Source organism: Dendrobates tinctorius, unplaced genomic scaffold (assembly GCF_039654945.1).
Source record: "Dendrobates tinctorius isolate UK_male_01 unplaced genomic scaffold, ASM3965494v1 ptg000353l, whole genome shotgun sequence".
NCBI lineage: Eukaryota > Metazoa > Chordata > Amphibia > Anura > Dendrobatidae > Dendrobates > Dendrobates tinctorius.
Genome location: NW_027362019.1, coordinates 748,467 through 764,698, shown reverse-complemented (window position 1 = coordinate 764,698; position 16,232 = coordinate 748,467). Strand labels below are relative to the sequence as shown.

Genomic DNA, 16,232 nt, shown 5'->3' with positions numbered 1-16,232 from the left:
CAGGACGGGCTCAGGGGAGACGCAGGACGGGCTCAGGGGAGACGCAGGACGGGCTCAGGGGAGACGCAGGACGGGCTCAGGGGAGACGCAGGACGGGCTCAGGGGAGACGCAGGACGGGCTCAGGGGAGACGCAGGAGGGGCTCAGGGGAGACGCAGGACGGGCTCAGGGGAGACGCAGGAGGGGCTCAGGGGAGACGCAGGAGGGGCTCAGGGGAGACGCAGGACGGGCTCAGGGGAGACGCAGGACGGGCTCAGGGGAGACGCAGGACGGGCTCAGGGGAGACGCAGGACGGGCTCAGGGGAGACGCAGGACGGGCTCAGGGGAGACGCAGGACGGGCTCAGGGGAGACGCAGGACGGGCTCAGGGGAGACGCAGGACGGGCTCAGGGGAGACGCAGGACGGGCTCAGGGGAGACGCAGGACGGGCTCAGGGGAGACGCAGGACGGGCTCAGGGGAGACGCAGGACGGGCTCAGGGGAGACGCAGGACGGGCTCAGGGGAGACGCAGGACGGGCTCAGGGGAGACGCAGGACGGGCTCAGGGGAGACGCAGGACGGGCTCAGGGGAGACGCAGGACGGGCTCAGGGGAGACGCAGGACGGGCTCAGGGGAGACGCAGGACGGGCTCAGGGGAGACGCAGGACGGGCTCAGGGGAGACGCAGGACGGGCTCAGGGGAGACGCAGGACGGGCTCAGGGGAGACGCAGGACGGGCTCAGGGGAGACGCAGGACGGGCTCAGGGGAGACGCAGGACGGGCTCAGGGGAGACGCAGGACGGGCTCAGGGGAGACGCAGGACGGGCTCAGGGGAGACGCAGGACGGGCTCAGGGGAGACGCAGGACGGGCTCAGGGGAGACGCAGGACGGGCTCAGGGGAGACGCAGGACGGGCTCAGGGGAGACGCAGGACGGGCTCAGGGGAGACGCAGGACGGGCTCAGGGGAGACGCAGGACGGGCTCAGGGGAGACGCAGGACGGGCTCAGGGGAGACGCAGGACGGGCTCAGGGGAGACGCAGGACGGGCTCAGGGGAGACGCAGGACGGGCTCAGGGGAGACGCAGGACGGGCTCAGGGGAGACGCAGGACGGGCTCAGGGGAGACGCAGGACGGGCTCAGGGGAGACGCAGGACGGGCTCAGGGGAGACGCAGGACGGGCTCAGGGGAGACGCAGGACGGGCTCAGGGGAGACGCAGGACGGGCTCAGGGGAGACGCAGGACGGGCTCAGGGGAGACGCAGGACGGGCTCAGGGGAGACACAGGACGGGCTCAGGGGAGACACAGGACGGGCTCAGAGACCAGTCGGAGGAAATGACTGGCTCGGAGATAACTCAGAGGACATGACCGGCTCAGAGATCAGACAGAGAAAAAGAGCATAACAGAGACAAGGTGAAGGAGGAGGACAGGAAGAAAAGATTGGATTAAAAAGAAGAAATAAAGGGGATTAGGGTGACCAGGAAAAGATCATCTAAGAAAAGTAGCATGAGGAAAAAGCAGATCATCTTAAAGAAGAGTGAAAAAGAGGAGACCATGTCAGACAAGACGGATGAGCAAGAGAAGAACGTCTCAGAGAAGAAGGATGAGGAAGACATCTGAGAGAAGAATGGTTTCAAAGAAGAGACTGTCAAAGAGAAGAAGGCTGAAAAAGAGAAAGCCATCATAGAGGATAAAGGTGTGAAAGCAAAGACTATCTCAGAAAACAATGGAGAAAAGAATGGCGAAAAAGAGGAGACCAGTACAGCGTGTACGGGGCTCAGAAAGGCGGGGAGGAGAAGATGACCGGCTGAGAGAGTAAAGGGAGATGACAACCGGTTTATAGATGTAGGGTAGAAGAAATCCAAACAAGTCAAAAACCGAGGCAGAAGACGACTGTACACAAAAATAAAGACATATTCCTGTCAAGGGCAACAGTCTGCGGTTGTCACCTTTTTCAGGATGATGTCGATGTATCCAGCAATGAGCTGGGCAATCTGTTCCCCTTCTGTAGTCTGCACAGAGTAGTAGCCATCTTGATAGTCTCCGAAGTCCTAAAAATACATAGGATTAGAGGAGATCGTACCCTGTAGGAGGCAAAGACACGTGCAAGCTACTGACCAATGTGAAGCTCTTGGGGGACGCTGCCCAGCGCTTGATGTTGGTTAGGTTCCACTCCTGGATCACTTCCTTGGTTTTCTCATCTACCCTCATTACACATTCCTTGGTGATGCCCAGAAGCCGAGGAACCAGCTTGTTCTTACCCTTCATTTTTTCCTAGAACATACAATGATAATAACACTGTGCCACAAGACCAAGAGACCAGAGCAACAATAGGGTGGCCAATGTGTGGAACACTAACGTATAAAGACACCACACACGTCACTAAACCTATAGCCCAGCGATAGAGCCTGACGGGTGGCACGTCTGAAGGACACAGAGGCCGGCACGTCAGCCTGGTGGCAATAATGGAGGGCAGTGGACGGGATGCAGTCAGGTCCCATAACATGTGGGCAACTAATGTGATGTGTCACCTGCTCACCTTCACAAGGAAGAAGGAGACGCCGTATGTCTTCAGAGACCGCGCCAGCTTGACATATCGAGCCTTCGCTTCTATCTCGCTCATGTTACCGCACTGCTTGTGAGACTACGAGAGGGAGAACACAGCATGGCACAGGATGTAAGCACGCTCTCCACGCCCCCAGGCGGGAAGCACGCTCTCCACGCCCCCAGGCGGGAAGCACGCTCTCCACGCCCCCAGGCGGGAAGCACGCTCTCCACGCCCCCAGGCGGGAAGCACGCTCTCCACGCCCCCAGGCGGGAAGCACGCTCTCCACGCCCCCAGGCGGGAAGCACGCTCTCCACGCCCCCAGGCGGGAAGCACGCTCTCCACGCCCCCAGGCGGGAAGCACGCTCTCCACGCCCCCAGGCGGGAAGCACGCTCTCCACGCCCCCAGGCGGGAAGCACGCTCTCCACGCCCCCAGGCGGGAAGCACGCTCTCCACGCCCCCAGGCGGGAAGCACGCTCTCCACGCCCCCAGGCGGGAAGCACGCTCTCCACGCCCCCAGGCGGGAAGCACGCTCTCCACGCCCCCAGGCGGGAAGCACGCTCTCCACGCCCCCAGGCGGGAAGCACGCTCTCCACGCCCCCAGGCGGGAAGCACGCTCTCCACGCCCCCAGGCGGGAAGCACGCTCTCCACGCCCCCAGGCGGGAAGCACGCTCTCCACGCCCCCAGGCGGGAAGCACGCTCTCCACGCCCCCAGGCGGGAAGCACGCTCTCCACGCCCCCAGGCGGGAAGCACGCTCTCCACGCCCCCAGGCGGGAAGCACGCTCTCCACACCCCCAGGCGGGAAGCACGCTCTCCACACCCCCAGGCGGGAAGAACGCTCTCCACACCCCCAGGCGGGAAGAACGCTCTCCACACCCCCAGGCGGGAAGAACGCTCTCCACACCCCCAGGCGGGAAGAACGCTCTCCACACCCCCAGGCGGGAAGCACGCTCTCCACACCCCCAGGCGGGAAGCACGCTCTCCACACCCCCAGGCGGGAAGCACGCTCTCCACACCCCCAGGCGGGAAACACGCTCTCCACACCCCAGACGGGAAGCACGCTCTCCATACCCCAGGCGGGAAGCACGCTCTCCATACCCCAGGCTGGACGCACGCTCTCCATACCCCAGGCTGGACGCACGCTCTCCATACCCCAGGCTGGACGCACGCTCTCCATACCCCAGGCTGGACGCACGCTCTCCATACCCCAGGCTGGACGCACGCTCTCCATACCCCAGGCTGGACGCACGCTCTCCATACCCCAGGCTGGACGCACGCTCTCCATACCCCAGGCTGGACGCACGCTCTCCATACCCCAGGCTGGACGCACGCTCTCCATACCCCAGGCGGGAAGCACGCTCTCCATACCCCAGGCTGGACGCACGCTCCATACCACAGGCTGGACGCACGCTCCATACCACAGGCTGGACGCACGCTCCATACCACAGGCTGGACGCACGCTCCATACCACAGGCTGGACGCACGCTCCATACCACAGGCTGGACGCACGCTCCATACCACAGGCTGGACGCACGCTCCATACCACAGGCTGGACGCACGCTCCATACCACAGGCTGGAAGCACGCTCCATACCACAGAGTGTAAGCACGCTCCATACCACAGAGTGTAAGCACGCTCCATACCACAGAGTGTAAGCACGCTCCATACCACAGAGTGTACGCACGCTCCATACCACAGAGTGTACGCACGCTCCATACCACAGAGTGTAAGCACGCTCCATACCACAGAGTGTAAGCACGCTCCATACCACAGAGTGTAAGCACGCTCCATACCACAGAGTGTAAGCACGCTCCATACCACAGAGTGTAAGCACGCTCCATACCACAGAATGTACGCACGCGCCATACCACAGGCTGTACGCACGCGCCATACCACAGAGTGTAAGCACGCTCCATACCACAGAGTGTAAGCACGCTCCATACCACAGAGTGTAAGCACGCTCCATACCACAGAGTGTAAGCACGCTCCATACCACAGAGTGTAAGCACGCTCCATACCACAGAGTGTAAGCACGCTCCATACCACAGAATGTACGCACGCGCCATACCACAGGCTGTACGCACGCGCCATACCACAGAGTGTAAGCACGCTCCATACCACAGAGTGTAAGCACGCTCCATACCACAGAGTGTAAGCACGCTCCATACCACAGAGTGTAAGCACGCTCCATACCACAGAATGTACGCACGCGCCATACCACAGGCTGTACGCTTGCTCCATACCACACACCCCTCCAGCGCAGGTCACACTCACCAGAAAGATCTTTCTTTCCCCCTTTTGCTTGATGTACTCTTTAGGCAAAAAATCTTTTAATCTGGAATAAGAGTATTTAGTGAAGTCTATTGTGGGGAGCGCACACCAGGACAGTCCCCACCATCATCCACCTCACTTACTCCAGAAATCCGGGCTTGTGCTTCATCTCATTGTGTGGTCCGAACTGCACCTGACACTGGTAACCAGCAAATTCACAAGCCTTATCAAAGGAGACCGGGTGGGAGCCATTCAGAATGTCATCCCGAGCCTAAAAGAGGTCAGCAGAAGTGAGAAGAGAAGCTCCATAAGTGGATCAAGCGTGGCTCAGAGGGTACCTCAGCTCCGGAGCGGGGACACACCTGCACATACAGGAGATTCAGCTGCACTGGGTCCCGGGAGTCCACATTCTGGTCAGAGTAGAAGAACTTGCGTCTCAGCAGGAGAGTCTCATTCTCATCCACTCCTTGTTCTCTCAGTGTCCGTCCTGGATCCAACCAATTCACTGCAAAAGAAAAAGCGTCATGGAGACTTATCCAGAGAGACCCCACCACCAAGCTTCTGCCCTTCAAGACCCTTTACTTAGCATTATTTTATTATTATTATTATGATTTGCTTATATTGCGCTATCTTATTCCGCAGAGCTAAACAGACATTATCACTGTCCCCAATGAGGCTCACAATCTAGATTCCCCATCAGTATGTCTTAGGAGTGTGGGAACATACAGGAGCTTCTCACAGAATTACAGTAGATCATCAAAAAGTGAATTTATTTCGGTTCTCCACTACAGACAGTGCCTCTCCTCTATTCTATAGAGCCATTACACAGAGTGATCTATCTCACGGGTTTATTTCTGGTAATGTTGATGATTATGGCTTACAGCCAATGAAAACCCAAAAGTCATTATTCTCAGGAAATTAGAATACTTTATAACACCAGCTAGAAAAATGATTGTAAAATCCGAAATTTTGTCCTACTGAAATGTGTGATCAGTAAATGCCCTCAGTACTTGGTCGGGGCTCCTTCTGCATCAATTTCTGCATCAATGCGGTGTGGCATGGAGGCGATCAGCCTGTGGCACTGCTGAGGGGTTATGGAAGCCCAGGTTGCTTTGATAGCAGCCTTCAGCTCGTCTGCATTGTTGGGTCTGGTGTCTCTCATCTTCCTCTTGACAATACTCCATAGATTCTCTATGGGGTTAAGGTCAGGCGAGTTTGCTGCCAATCAAGCCCAGTGATACTGTTGTGTGTACACCAGGTGTTGGTACTTTTGGCAGTGTGGACAGGGGCCAAGTCCTGCTGGAGAATGACATTTCCATCTCCATAAAGCTTGTCGGCAGAGGGAAGCATGAAGTGCTCTAACATGTCCTGGTAGACGGCTGCGCTGACTGTGGTCTTGATAAAACACAGTGGACCTACACCAGCAGATGACATGGCTCCCCAAACCATCACTGATGGTGGAGACTTCACACTAGACCTCCAGCAGCTTGGATTGTGGACTCTCCACTCTTCCTCCAGACTCTGGGACCACTGACCACAGTCCAGGTCTTCTTCTCCTTGGCCCAGGTAAGACGCTTCTGGCGTTGTCTATCGGTCATGAGTGGCTGACACAAGGAATGCAACACTTGTAGCCCATGTCCTGGACACGTCTGTGTGTGGTGTGAAGCAATGACTCCAAGAGCAGTCCACTCCTTGTGAATCTCCCCCACATTACTGAATGGTCTTTTCTTATCAATCCTTTCCAGGCTGCGGTTATCCCGGTGGCTTGTGCACCTTTTTCTACCACACTTTTTCCTTCCACTCCACTTTCCATTAATATTCTTGGATACAGCACTGTGTGAACAGCCGGCTTCTTTAGCAATGACCTTTTGTGGCTTCCCCTCCTTGTGGAGTGTGTCAGTGACTGCCTTCTGGACATCTGTCAGGTCAGCAGTCTTCCCCATGATTGTGGAGCTACTGACACAGACTAAGGGACCTTTATAAACACTTAGAATCCTTTACAGGTGTTTATTGTTAGTTATTCTAATTTCCTGAGATAATGACTTTTGGGTTCTCATTGGCTGTAAGCCACAATCATCAACATCACCAGAGATAAACCCGTGACCTAGATCCCTCTGGGTGTAATGACTCTATAGAATACAGGAGAGTCACTTTATGTATTGAAGAACTGAAATAAATTCACTTTTTGATGACATTCTCATTTTGTGAGACGCACCTGTTCAAACTCCTTGCAGATGTTGTCGTTGGTGGGATTTTGTACCCAGCGCTGCAAGGCTGCAGTATTAACCACTGAGCCACCATGCTGCCCTAATGATACTTTAATACTGCAGCCACTCAATCGTCCCCACAACTATGAATGCTGTGTTATGTTTAACGGTGACACATTCCAGGCTGCAGTCACATGAGCCTTCTCAAAAAAAGAATATTCTCAAGGTTAAAAGAGAAATCAGCCCAGAAGTCATCTTCTGACAGGTCTCAGAAACATGGTAACATGTGCTTGTAAACTGTCAGTGTGGACCTTCCACAGTTTCCAAAACTATCTTGTCAAAGCCATTCAGGAGTGCACTGGTCATTCATATCAACGAGCTTCAATTATTAGATTTCCAGGGAAGCAAATGTCATCAGTGGTCCTCCTACCAAGCTGCTCCCACCAGTGTCTCCTACCAGGCTGCTCATCCCACCAGTGTCTCCTACCAGGCTGCTCATCCCACCAGTGTCTCCTACCAGGCTGCTCATCCCACCAGTGTCTCCTACCAGGCTGCTCATCCCACCAGTGTCTCCTACCAGGCTGCTCATCCCACCAGTCTCTCCTACCAGGCTGCTCATCCCACCAGTCTCTCCTACCAGGCTGCTCATCCCACCAGTCTCTCCTACCAGGCTGCTCATCCCACCAGTCTCTCCTACCAGGCTGCTCATCCCACCAGTGTCTCCTACCAAGCTGCTCATCCCACCAGTGTCTCCTACCAGGCTGCTCATCCCACCAGTGTCTCCTACCAGGCTGCTCATCCCACCAGTGTCTCCTACCAGGATGCTCATCCCACCAGTGTCTCCTACCAGGATGCTCATCCCACCAGTGTCTCCTATCAGGCTGCTCATCCCACCAGCCTGGCTCCTTATCAGTTAATAAAGCCTCTTCTGCCTGATTCCTCATCACCATCATTCACACAAGCCTCTCCTGATTGGCTTCTCATTCCTATCAGTCACATCTGATTCTCCTGCCCAACTCTCCATCCCCATCAGTCAGAGCAGCCTCTCCTGACTGGTTCCTCATCTCCTGTCAGTCACAGGAACCTCTGGTGTCCGGCTCCTCATCCCTATCAGTCACAGGAACCTTTCCTGCCCAGTTCCTCATCCTTATCAGTCACATCAGTTTCTATTCCCATCTCCCTGGTTCTGCGGTTTACAGCAAAAATGGAATAAAACTGCAGGACTGTAATCACAAAGGCCAAGCTCCAGACTCACATTCATCATCTGTGTGTAGCTTCTGCTTCAATTTTTCCATCTTTTTGTCATCTCGCAGAAGAGTTTTGTCTCGTTTCAGTGTACCAGTGACCTCTTCCTTCTTCTCCTCCAGCATGTCTCGCACAAGGGAATACTCATCGTAATTTGTGATACCTGGAGAGGCAACAACACAAGTGTTCACAGCAAAATCAATCAACCACCGTTGACTTCTGAGAGGCCAGAAGCCCAGGCAACTCCAGATGATACTACCGAGATAGAGCACCATGTAGATGGCACTGCAGCACACTGGCCAAGGTCTCAGCCTTCCATGGTCTTCAGGCCAGTGAAAGTGACCACTAGTTACATTAGCTGGACTGGTGCCAGCTGCTCCTGAAAGACTTACCGATTCGGGCACAGATTGTCATCAACAGGTCACTCATGGTCTTGGAGTCGTCAACCATAACAGTTTTCACTGTCCCATCCAACATACGTATCTTGAGAGGACGCTGCTTCTTTCTGTATTCCAAGGTGTCCTATGAGTGAAAGACGGAATCATGGGATCAGGACACAGTTACCAGAAATGACCGTGAGGGGAGAGGTCATATGAATACAAGAAACCGCTACCATACCTGACTGCGAGGGAAGAGGTCATATGAATACAAGAAACCGCTACCAGACCTGACCGTGAGAGGAGAGGTCACATGAATACAAGAAACCGCTACCAGACCTGACCGCGAGAGGAGAGGTCACATGAATACAAGAAACCGCTACCAGACCTGACCGTGAGAGGAGAGGTCACATGAATACAAGAAACCGCTACCAGACCTGACCGTGAGAGGAGAGGTCACATGAACACAAGAAACCTCTACCAGACCTGACCGTGAGAGGAGAGGTCACATGAATACAAGAAACCACTACCAGACCTGACCGCGAGAGGAGAGGTCACATGAATACAAGAAACCGCTACCAGACCTGACCGTGAGAGGAGAGGTCACATGAATACAAGAAACCTCTACCAGACCTGACCGTGAGAGGAGAGGTCACATGAATACAAGAAACCACTACCAGACCTGACCGTGAGGGAAGAGGTCATATGAATACAAGAAACCTCTACCAGACCTGACCGTGAGGGGAGAGGTCATATGAATACAAGAAACCGCTACCATACCTGACTGCGAGGGAAGAGGTCACATGACTGCAAGAAACCACTACCAGACCTGACCGTGAGGGGAGAGGTCACATGAATACAAGAAACCGCTACCAGACCTGACCGTGAGAGGAGAGGTCACATGAATACAAGAAACCGCTACCAGACCTGACCGTGAGAGGAGAGGTCACATGACTACAGGACACCACTACCAGACCTGACCGCGAGAGGAGAGGTCACATGACTGCAAGAAACCACTACCAGACCTGACCGTGAGGGGAGAGGTCACATGAATACAAGAAACCACTACCAGACCTGACCGTGAGAGGAGAGGTCACATGAATACAAGAAACCACTACCAGACCTGACCGCGAGAGGAGAGGTCACATGAATACAAGAAACCGCTACCAGACCTGACCGTGAGAGGAGAGGTCACATGAATACAAGAAACCACTACCAGACCTGACCGTGAGGGGAGAGGTCACATGAACACAAGAAACCTCTACCAGACCTGACCGTGAGAGGAGAGGTCACATGAATACAAGAAACCACTACCAGACCTGACCGCGAGAGGAGAGGTCACATGAATACAAGAAACCGCTACCAGACCTGACCGTGAGAGGAGAGGTCACATGAATACAAGAAACCACTACCAGACCTGACCGTGAGAGGAGAGGTCACATGAATACAAGCAACCGCTACCAGACCAGACCGTGAGACAAGAGGTCACATGACTGCAAGAAACCACTACCAGACCTGACCGTGAGGGGAGAGGTCACATGAATACAAGAAACCACTACCATACCTGACCGTGAGAGGAGAGGTCACATGAATACAAGAAACCACTACCAGACCTGACCGCGAGAGGAGAGGTCACATGACTGCAAGAAACCACTACCAGACCTGACTGTGAGGGGAGAGGTCACATGAATACAAGAAACCACTACCAGACCTGACCGTGAGAGGAGAGGTCACATGAATACAAGCAACCGCTACCAGACCTGACCGTGAGACAAGAGGTCACATGACTACAAGAAACCACTACCAGACCTGACCGTGAGGGGAGAGGTCACATGAATACAAGAAACCGCTACCAGACCTGACCGTGAGAGGAGAGGTCACATGAATACAAGAAACCACTACCAGACCTGACCGTGAGAGGAGAGGTCACATGAATACAAGAAACCACTACCAGACCTGACCGTGAGAGGAGAGGTCACATGAATACAAGAAACCACTACCAGACCTGACCGCGAGAGGAGAGGTCACATGAATACAAGAAACCGCTACCAGACCTGACCGTGAGAGGAGAGGTCACATGAATACAAGAAACCACTACCAGACCTGACCGTGAGAGGAGAGGTCACATGAATACAAGAAACCACTACCAGACCTGACCGCGAGAGGAGAGGTCACATGACTGCAAGAAACCACTACCAGACCTGACTGTGAGGGGAGAGGTCACATGAATACAAGAAACCACTACCAGACCTGACCGTGAGAGGAGAGGTCACATGAATACAAGCAACCGCTACCAGACCTGACCGTGAGACAAGAGGTCACATGACTACAAGAAACCACTACCAGACCTGACCGTGAGGGGAGAGGTCACATGAATACAAGAAACCGCTACCAGACCTGACCGTGAGAGGAGAGGTCACATGAATACAAGAAACCACTACCAGACCTGACCGCGAGAGGAGAGGTCACATGAATACAAGAAACCGCTACCAGACCTGACCGTGAGAGGAGAGGTCACATGACTACAAGAAACCACTACCAGACCTGACCGTGAGGGGAGAGGTCACATGAACACAAGAAACCTCTACCAGACCTGACCGTGAGAGGAGAGGTCACATGAATACAAGAAACCACTACCAGACCTGACCGCGAGAGGAGAGGTCACATGAATACAAGAAACCACTACCAGACCTGACCGTGAGAGGAGAGGTCACATGAATACAAGAAACCACTACCAGACCTGACCGTGAGAGGAGAGGTCACATGAATACAAGCAACCGCTACCAGACCTGACCGTGAGACAAGAGGTCACATGACTACAAGAAACCACTACCAGACCTGACCGTGAGGGGAGAGGTCACATGAATACAAGAAACCGCTACCAGACCTGACCGTGAGAGGAGAGGTCACATGAATACAAGAAACCACTACCAGACCTGACTGTGAGAGGAGAGGTCACACGACTACAAGAAACCACTACCAGACCTGACCGTGAGAGGAGAGGTCACATGAATACAAGAAACCACTACCAGACCTGACCGTGAGAGGAGAGGTCACATGAATACAAGAAACCACTACCAGACCTGACCGTGAGAGGAGAGGTCACATGAATACAAGAAACCACTACCAGACCTGACCGCGAGAGGAGAGGTCACATGAATACAAGAAACCACTACCAGACCTGACCGTGAGAGGAGAGGTCACATGAATACAAGAAACCACTACCAGACCTGACCGTGAGAGGAGAGGTCACATGAATACAAGCAACCGCTACCAGACCTGACCGTGAGACAAGAGGTCACATGACTACAAGAAACCACTACCAGACCTGACCGTGAGGGGAGAGGTCACATGAATACAAGAAACCGCTACCAGACCTGACCGTGAGAGGAGAGGTCACATGAATACAAGAAACCACTACCAGACCTGACTGTGAGAGGAGAGGTCACACGACTACAAGAAACCACTACCAGACCTGACCGTGAGAGGAGAGGTCACATGAATACAAGAAACCACTACCAGACCTGACCGTGAGAGGAGAGGTCACATGAATACAAGAAACCACTACCAGACCTGACCGTGAGAGGAGAGGTCACATGAATACAAGAAACCGCTACCAGACCTGACCGTGAGAGGAGAGGTCACATGACTACAAGAAACCACTACCAGACCTGACCGTGAGAGGAGAGGTCACATGAATACAAGAAACCACTACCAGACCTGACCGTGAGAGGAGAGGTCACATGAATACAAGAAACCACTACCAGACCTGACCGTGAGAGGAGAGGTCACATGAATACAAGCAACCGCTACCAGACCTGACCGTGAGACAAGAGGTCACATGACTACAAGAAACCACTACCAGACCTGACCGTGAGGGGAGAGGTCACATGAATACAAGAAACCGCTACCAGACCTGACCGTGAGAGGAGAGGTCACATGAATACAAGAAACCACTACCAGACCTGACTGTGAGAGGAGAGGTCACACGACTACAAGAAACCACTACCAGACCTGACCGTGAGAGGAGAGGTCACATGAATACAAGAAACCACTACCAGACCTGACCGTGAGAGGAGAGGTCACATGACTACAAGAAACCACTACCAGACCTGACCGTGAGAGGAGAGGTCACATGAATACAAGAAACCTCTACCAGACCTGACCGTGAGAGGAGAGGTCACATGAATACAAGCAACCGCTACCAGACCTGACCGTGAGACAAGAGGTCACATGACTACAAGAAACCACTACCAGACCTGACCGTGAGGGGAGAGGTCACATGAATACAAGAAACCGCTACCAGACCTGACCGTGAGAGGAGAGGTCACATGAATACAAGAAACCACTACCAGACCTGACTGTGAGAGGAGAGGTCACACGACTACAAGAAACCACTACCAGACCTGACCGTGAGGGGAGAGGTCACATGAATACAAGAAACCACTACCAGACCTGACCGTGAGAGGAGAGGTCACATGAATACAAGAAACCACTACCAGACCTGACTGTGAGGGGAGAGGTCACATGAATACAAGAAACCACTACCAGACCTGACCGTGAGAGGAGAGGTCACATGAATACAAGAAACCACAACCAGACCTGACCGTGAGACAAGAGGTCACATGACTACAAGAAACCGCTACCAGACCTGACCGTGAGACAAGAGGTCACATGACTACAAGAAACCACTACCAGACCTGACCGTGAGAGGAGAGGTCACATGAATACAAGAAACCACTACCAGACCTGACCGTGAGGGGAGAGGTCACATGACTACAGGACACCATTACCAGACCTGACCGTGAGAGGAGAGGTCACATGAATACAAGAAACCACTACCAGACCTGACCGTGAGAGGAGAGGTCACATGACTACAAGAAACCACTACCAGACCTGACCGTGAGAGGAGAGGTCACATGAATACAAGAAACCACTACCAGACCTGACTGTGAGAGGAGAGGTCACATGAATACAAGAAACCGCTACCAGACCTGACTGTGAGAGGAGAGGTCACATGACTACAAGAAACCTCTACCAGAGCTGACCGTGAGAGGAGAGGTCACATGAATACAAGAAACCACTACCAGACCTGACCGTGAGGGGAGAGGTCACATGAATACAAGAAACCACAACCAGACCTGACCGTGAGAGGAGAGGTCACATGAATACAAGAAACCACTACCAGACCTGACCGTGAGAGGAGAGGTCACATGAATACAAGAAACCACAACCAGACCTGACTATGAGAGGAGAGGTCACATGACTACAGGACACCATTACCAGACCTGACCGTGAGAGGAGAGGTCACATGAATACAAGAAACCTCTACCAGACCTGACCGTGAGAGGAGAGGTCACATGAATACAAGAAACCACTACCAGACCTGACCGTGAGAGGAGAGGTCACATGAATACAAGAAACCACTACCAGACCTGACCGTGAGGGGAGAGGTCACATGAATACAGCAAGGCCTGACTGCGCCATAACATGAGAGCACAGTAGGGTCAGGGGTGGGATGACGTGGCATAATCAGGACATGTTATGGGATGTGAGATCACCAGGAACTGACACATGAAGGAGAAGATACTAGGAATGGTGCACACTCACCCCATTACGTAACATGTAATAATCCAGCGCCTTCCCAGCCTCTAGCCAAATTCCTTTCTTGGGATCCTCGTCAGACAAGAAGAGACTGAAGTCATTGGCTGTAAATGAAAGCAGCAGATTAGATCCTGTGACCCCAAGATTATCATTGTTCTGAGGAATGTCTCAAGAACCAAAAGTAGTTGGAAACCTGTGGGTCCACAGCAGGGTTTCTACAGAGGTCCTTCTCTTTTATATTAAGTGACCCCCACCCCACAGTCTGACCCCTCAAACATCTGACCACACAATGTGTGACCTCTCAACATTAACAACAGGAAAATAACAGAACAGTAACGGGGTCTCTGACTACCCACACTTCTTTCCAACCTTGACAATTTTGTGTGGTGGGGCAAATATTAGCAGGGCAATGACGGCATAGTAATGGGGTCTCTGATATTCCATCCTCGTCACCTCCCAACCAAGGATAGAATGTGTAATGGGGCAGATATCAACATGGAAATGACAGCACAGTAATGGGGTCTCTGATATTCCACCTCTGTCTCCTTACGACTTATGAAAGCACATGTGATGGGGCAAATAGTGTAAAAAAGAGGGGCACAGTGGGGTGAATAATATTTCCACCCCTGTCTCCTTCCAATCAGAGACAGCTTGTGCAATGAGGTAGATATCAGCAGGGAAATGGCGGTACAGTAATGGGGTCTCTGACATTCCACACCACCCCTTTCCTACCATGGAAATCTTGTGTGGTGGGGCAGATATCAGCATGGAAATGACAGCACAGTAATAGGGTCTCTGATATTCCATCTTCCCCAGTCTCCTTTGAACCTGGGATAGCAATTGCAATGGGGCAGGGCAGTTATCAGTGGGGGAGACGAGAGCAGCACAGGGCAGGAGGCCACCGCACTGTAAGAGAAGCATATACCGCTGAATCCAGACGTTTCCAGCCACTATGTAAAGACACATCTGCAGGATTTTCTCAATATCTGACATGAAATCAGAATAAAACTCTCTTGTTTTAGGTCAATTAGGATTACTGTAATTATTAATGTTGGCCAAATGTCAGAGTAATGAGAGAGAATGCTTAATTACTTATTACTCACTGCAAAGTCAAAAGTTTCCATCCGTTTCATTGGTATTTGGTGCCATTGCCCTTTACCCCCGAGGGTGGTCTGCACGTTCATGACTGCCCAATTTTTACACTTCCTGACCACTGTCCCTTTATGAGGTGATAACTCTGGAGCTTCCATGGATCTCGGTGATTCTGACATTGTTTTCTCCTGACATATTGGACTTCATGTTAGTGGTAAAATGTATTGGATATGACTTGAGTTTATTGGTGAAAAAAATGGAAATTTGGCGAAAATTGTGAAATTTTATAACTTAGAATTTTTATGCCCTTAAATCACAGAGATATGGCACACAAAAAGCTTAATAACATTTCCCACATGTCTACTTTACATCAGCACAATTTTATAAGGGTTAAAAGTTGACCAGCGATTTCTCATTTTTACACCATTTTATTTTTACGGACCACATCACATTTGTGGTCACTTTGAGGGGTCTATATGACAGAAAATACCCAAAAGTGACACCATTCTAAAAACTGCACCCCTTGAGGTGCTCAAAACCACATTCAAGAAGTTTATTAACCCTTCAGGTGCTTCACAGGAATTATTGGGATGTTTAAAGAAAAAACAATGAAGATTTAACTTTTTTTCCACAAAAAATTTACTTCTGATACTTTTTTTTTTTTTTAAACTTTCCCAAGGGTAAAAGGAGAATTCGGACCCCAAAAGTTGTTGTGCAATTTGTCCTGAGTAGGCGGATACCCCATATTTGGGAGAAAACTACTGTTTGGGCACATGACAGAGCTTGGAAGGGATGGAGCGCCGTTTGACTTTTTCAGCTCAGAATTGGCTGGAATTGAGATCAGACGCCATGTTGCATTTGGAGAGCACCTGATGTGCCCAAACAGTGGAATCCCCCAATTCTAACTCCAACCCTAA

The 16,232-nt window shown here is 52.2% G+C and overlaps 1 protein-coding gene across 3 annotated transcripts in view; it reads right to left on the bottom strand.

Annotated features, from left to right (window-relative positions):
* Positions 1–16,232, bottom strand: part of TLN1 (talin 1) — a 133,091-nt gene that overhangs the window by 69,447 nt on the left and 47,412 nt on the right. For all 3 annotated transcript variants that reach the window (XM_073562485.1, XM_073562488.1, XM_073562487.1), the window contains exons 3-11: positions 14,230–14,327; positions 8,635–8,764; positions 8,253–8,405; positions 5,153–5,295; positions 4,934–5,061; positions 4,794–4,854; positions 2,511–2,615; positions 2,090–2,245; positions 1,921–2,022 (exon numbers count right to left, since the gene is read on the bottom strand). In XM_073562485.1, the coding sequence (XP_073418586.1) occupies positions 1,921–2,022; positions 2,090–2,245; positions 2,511–2,615; positions 4,794–4,854; positions 4,934–5,061; positions 5,153–5,295; positions 8,253–8,405; positions 8,635–8,764; positions 14,230–14,327 (1,076 nt within the window). The remainder of the gene's footprint in view (positions 1–1,920; positions 2,023–2,089; positions 2,246–2,510; positions 2,616–4,793; positions 4,855–4,933; positions 5,062–5,152; positions 5,296–8,252; positions 8,406–8,634; positions 8,765–14,229; positions 14,328–16,232) is intronic.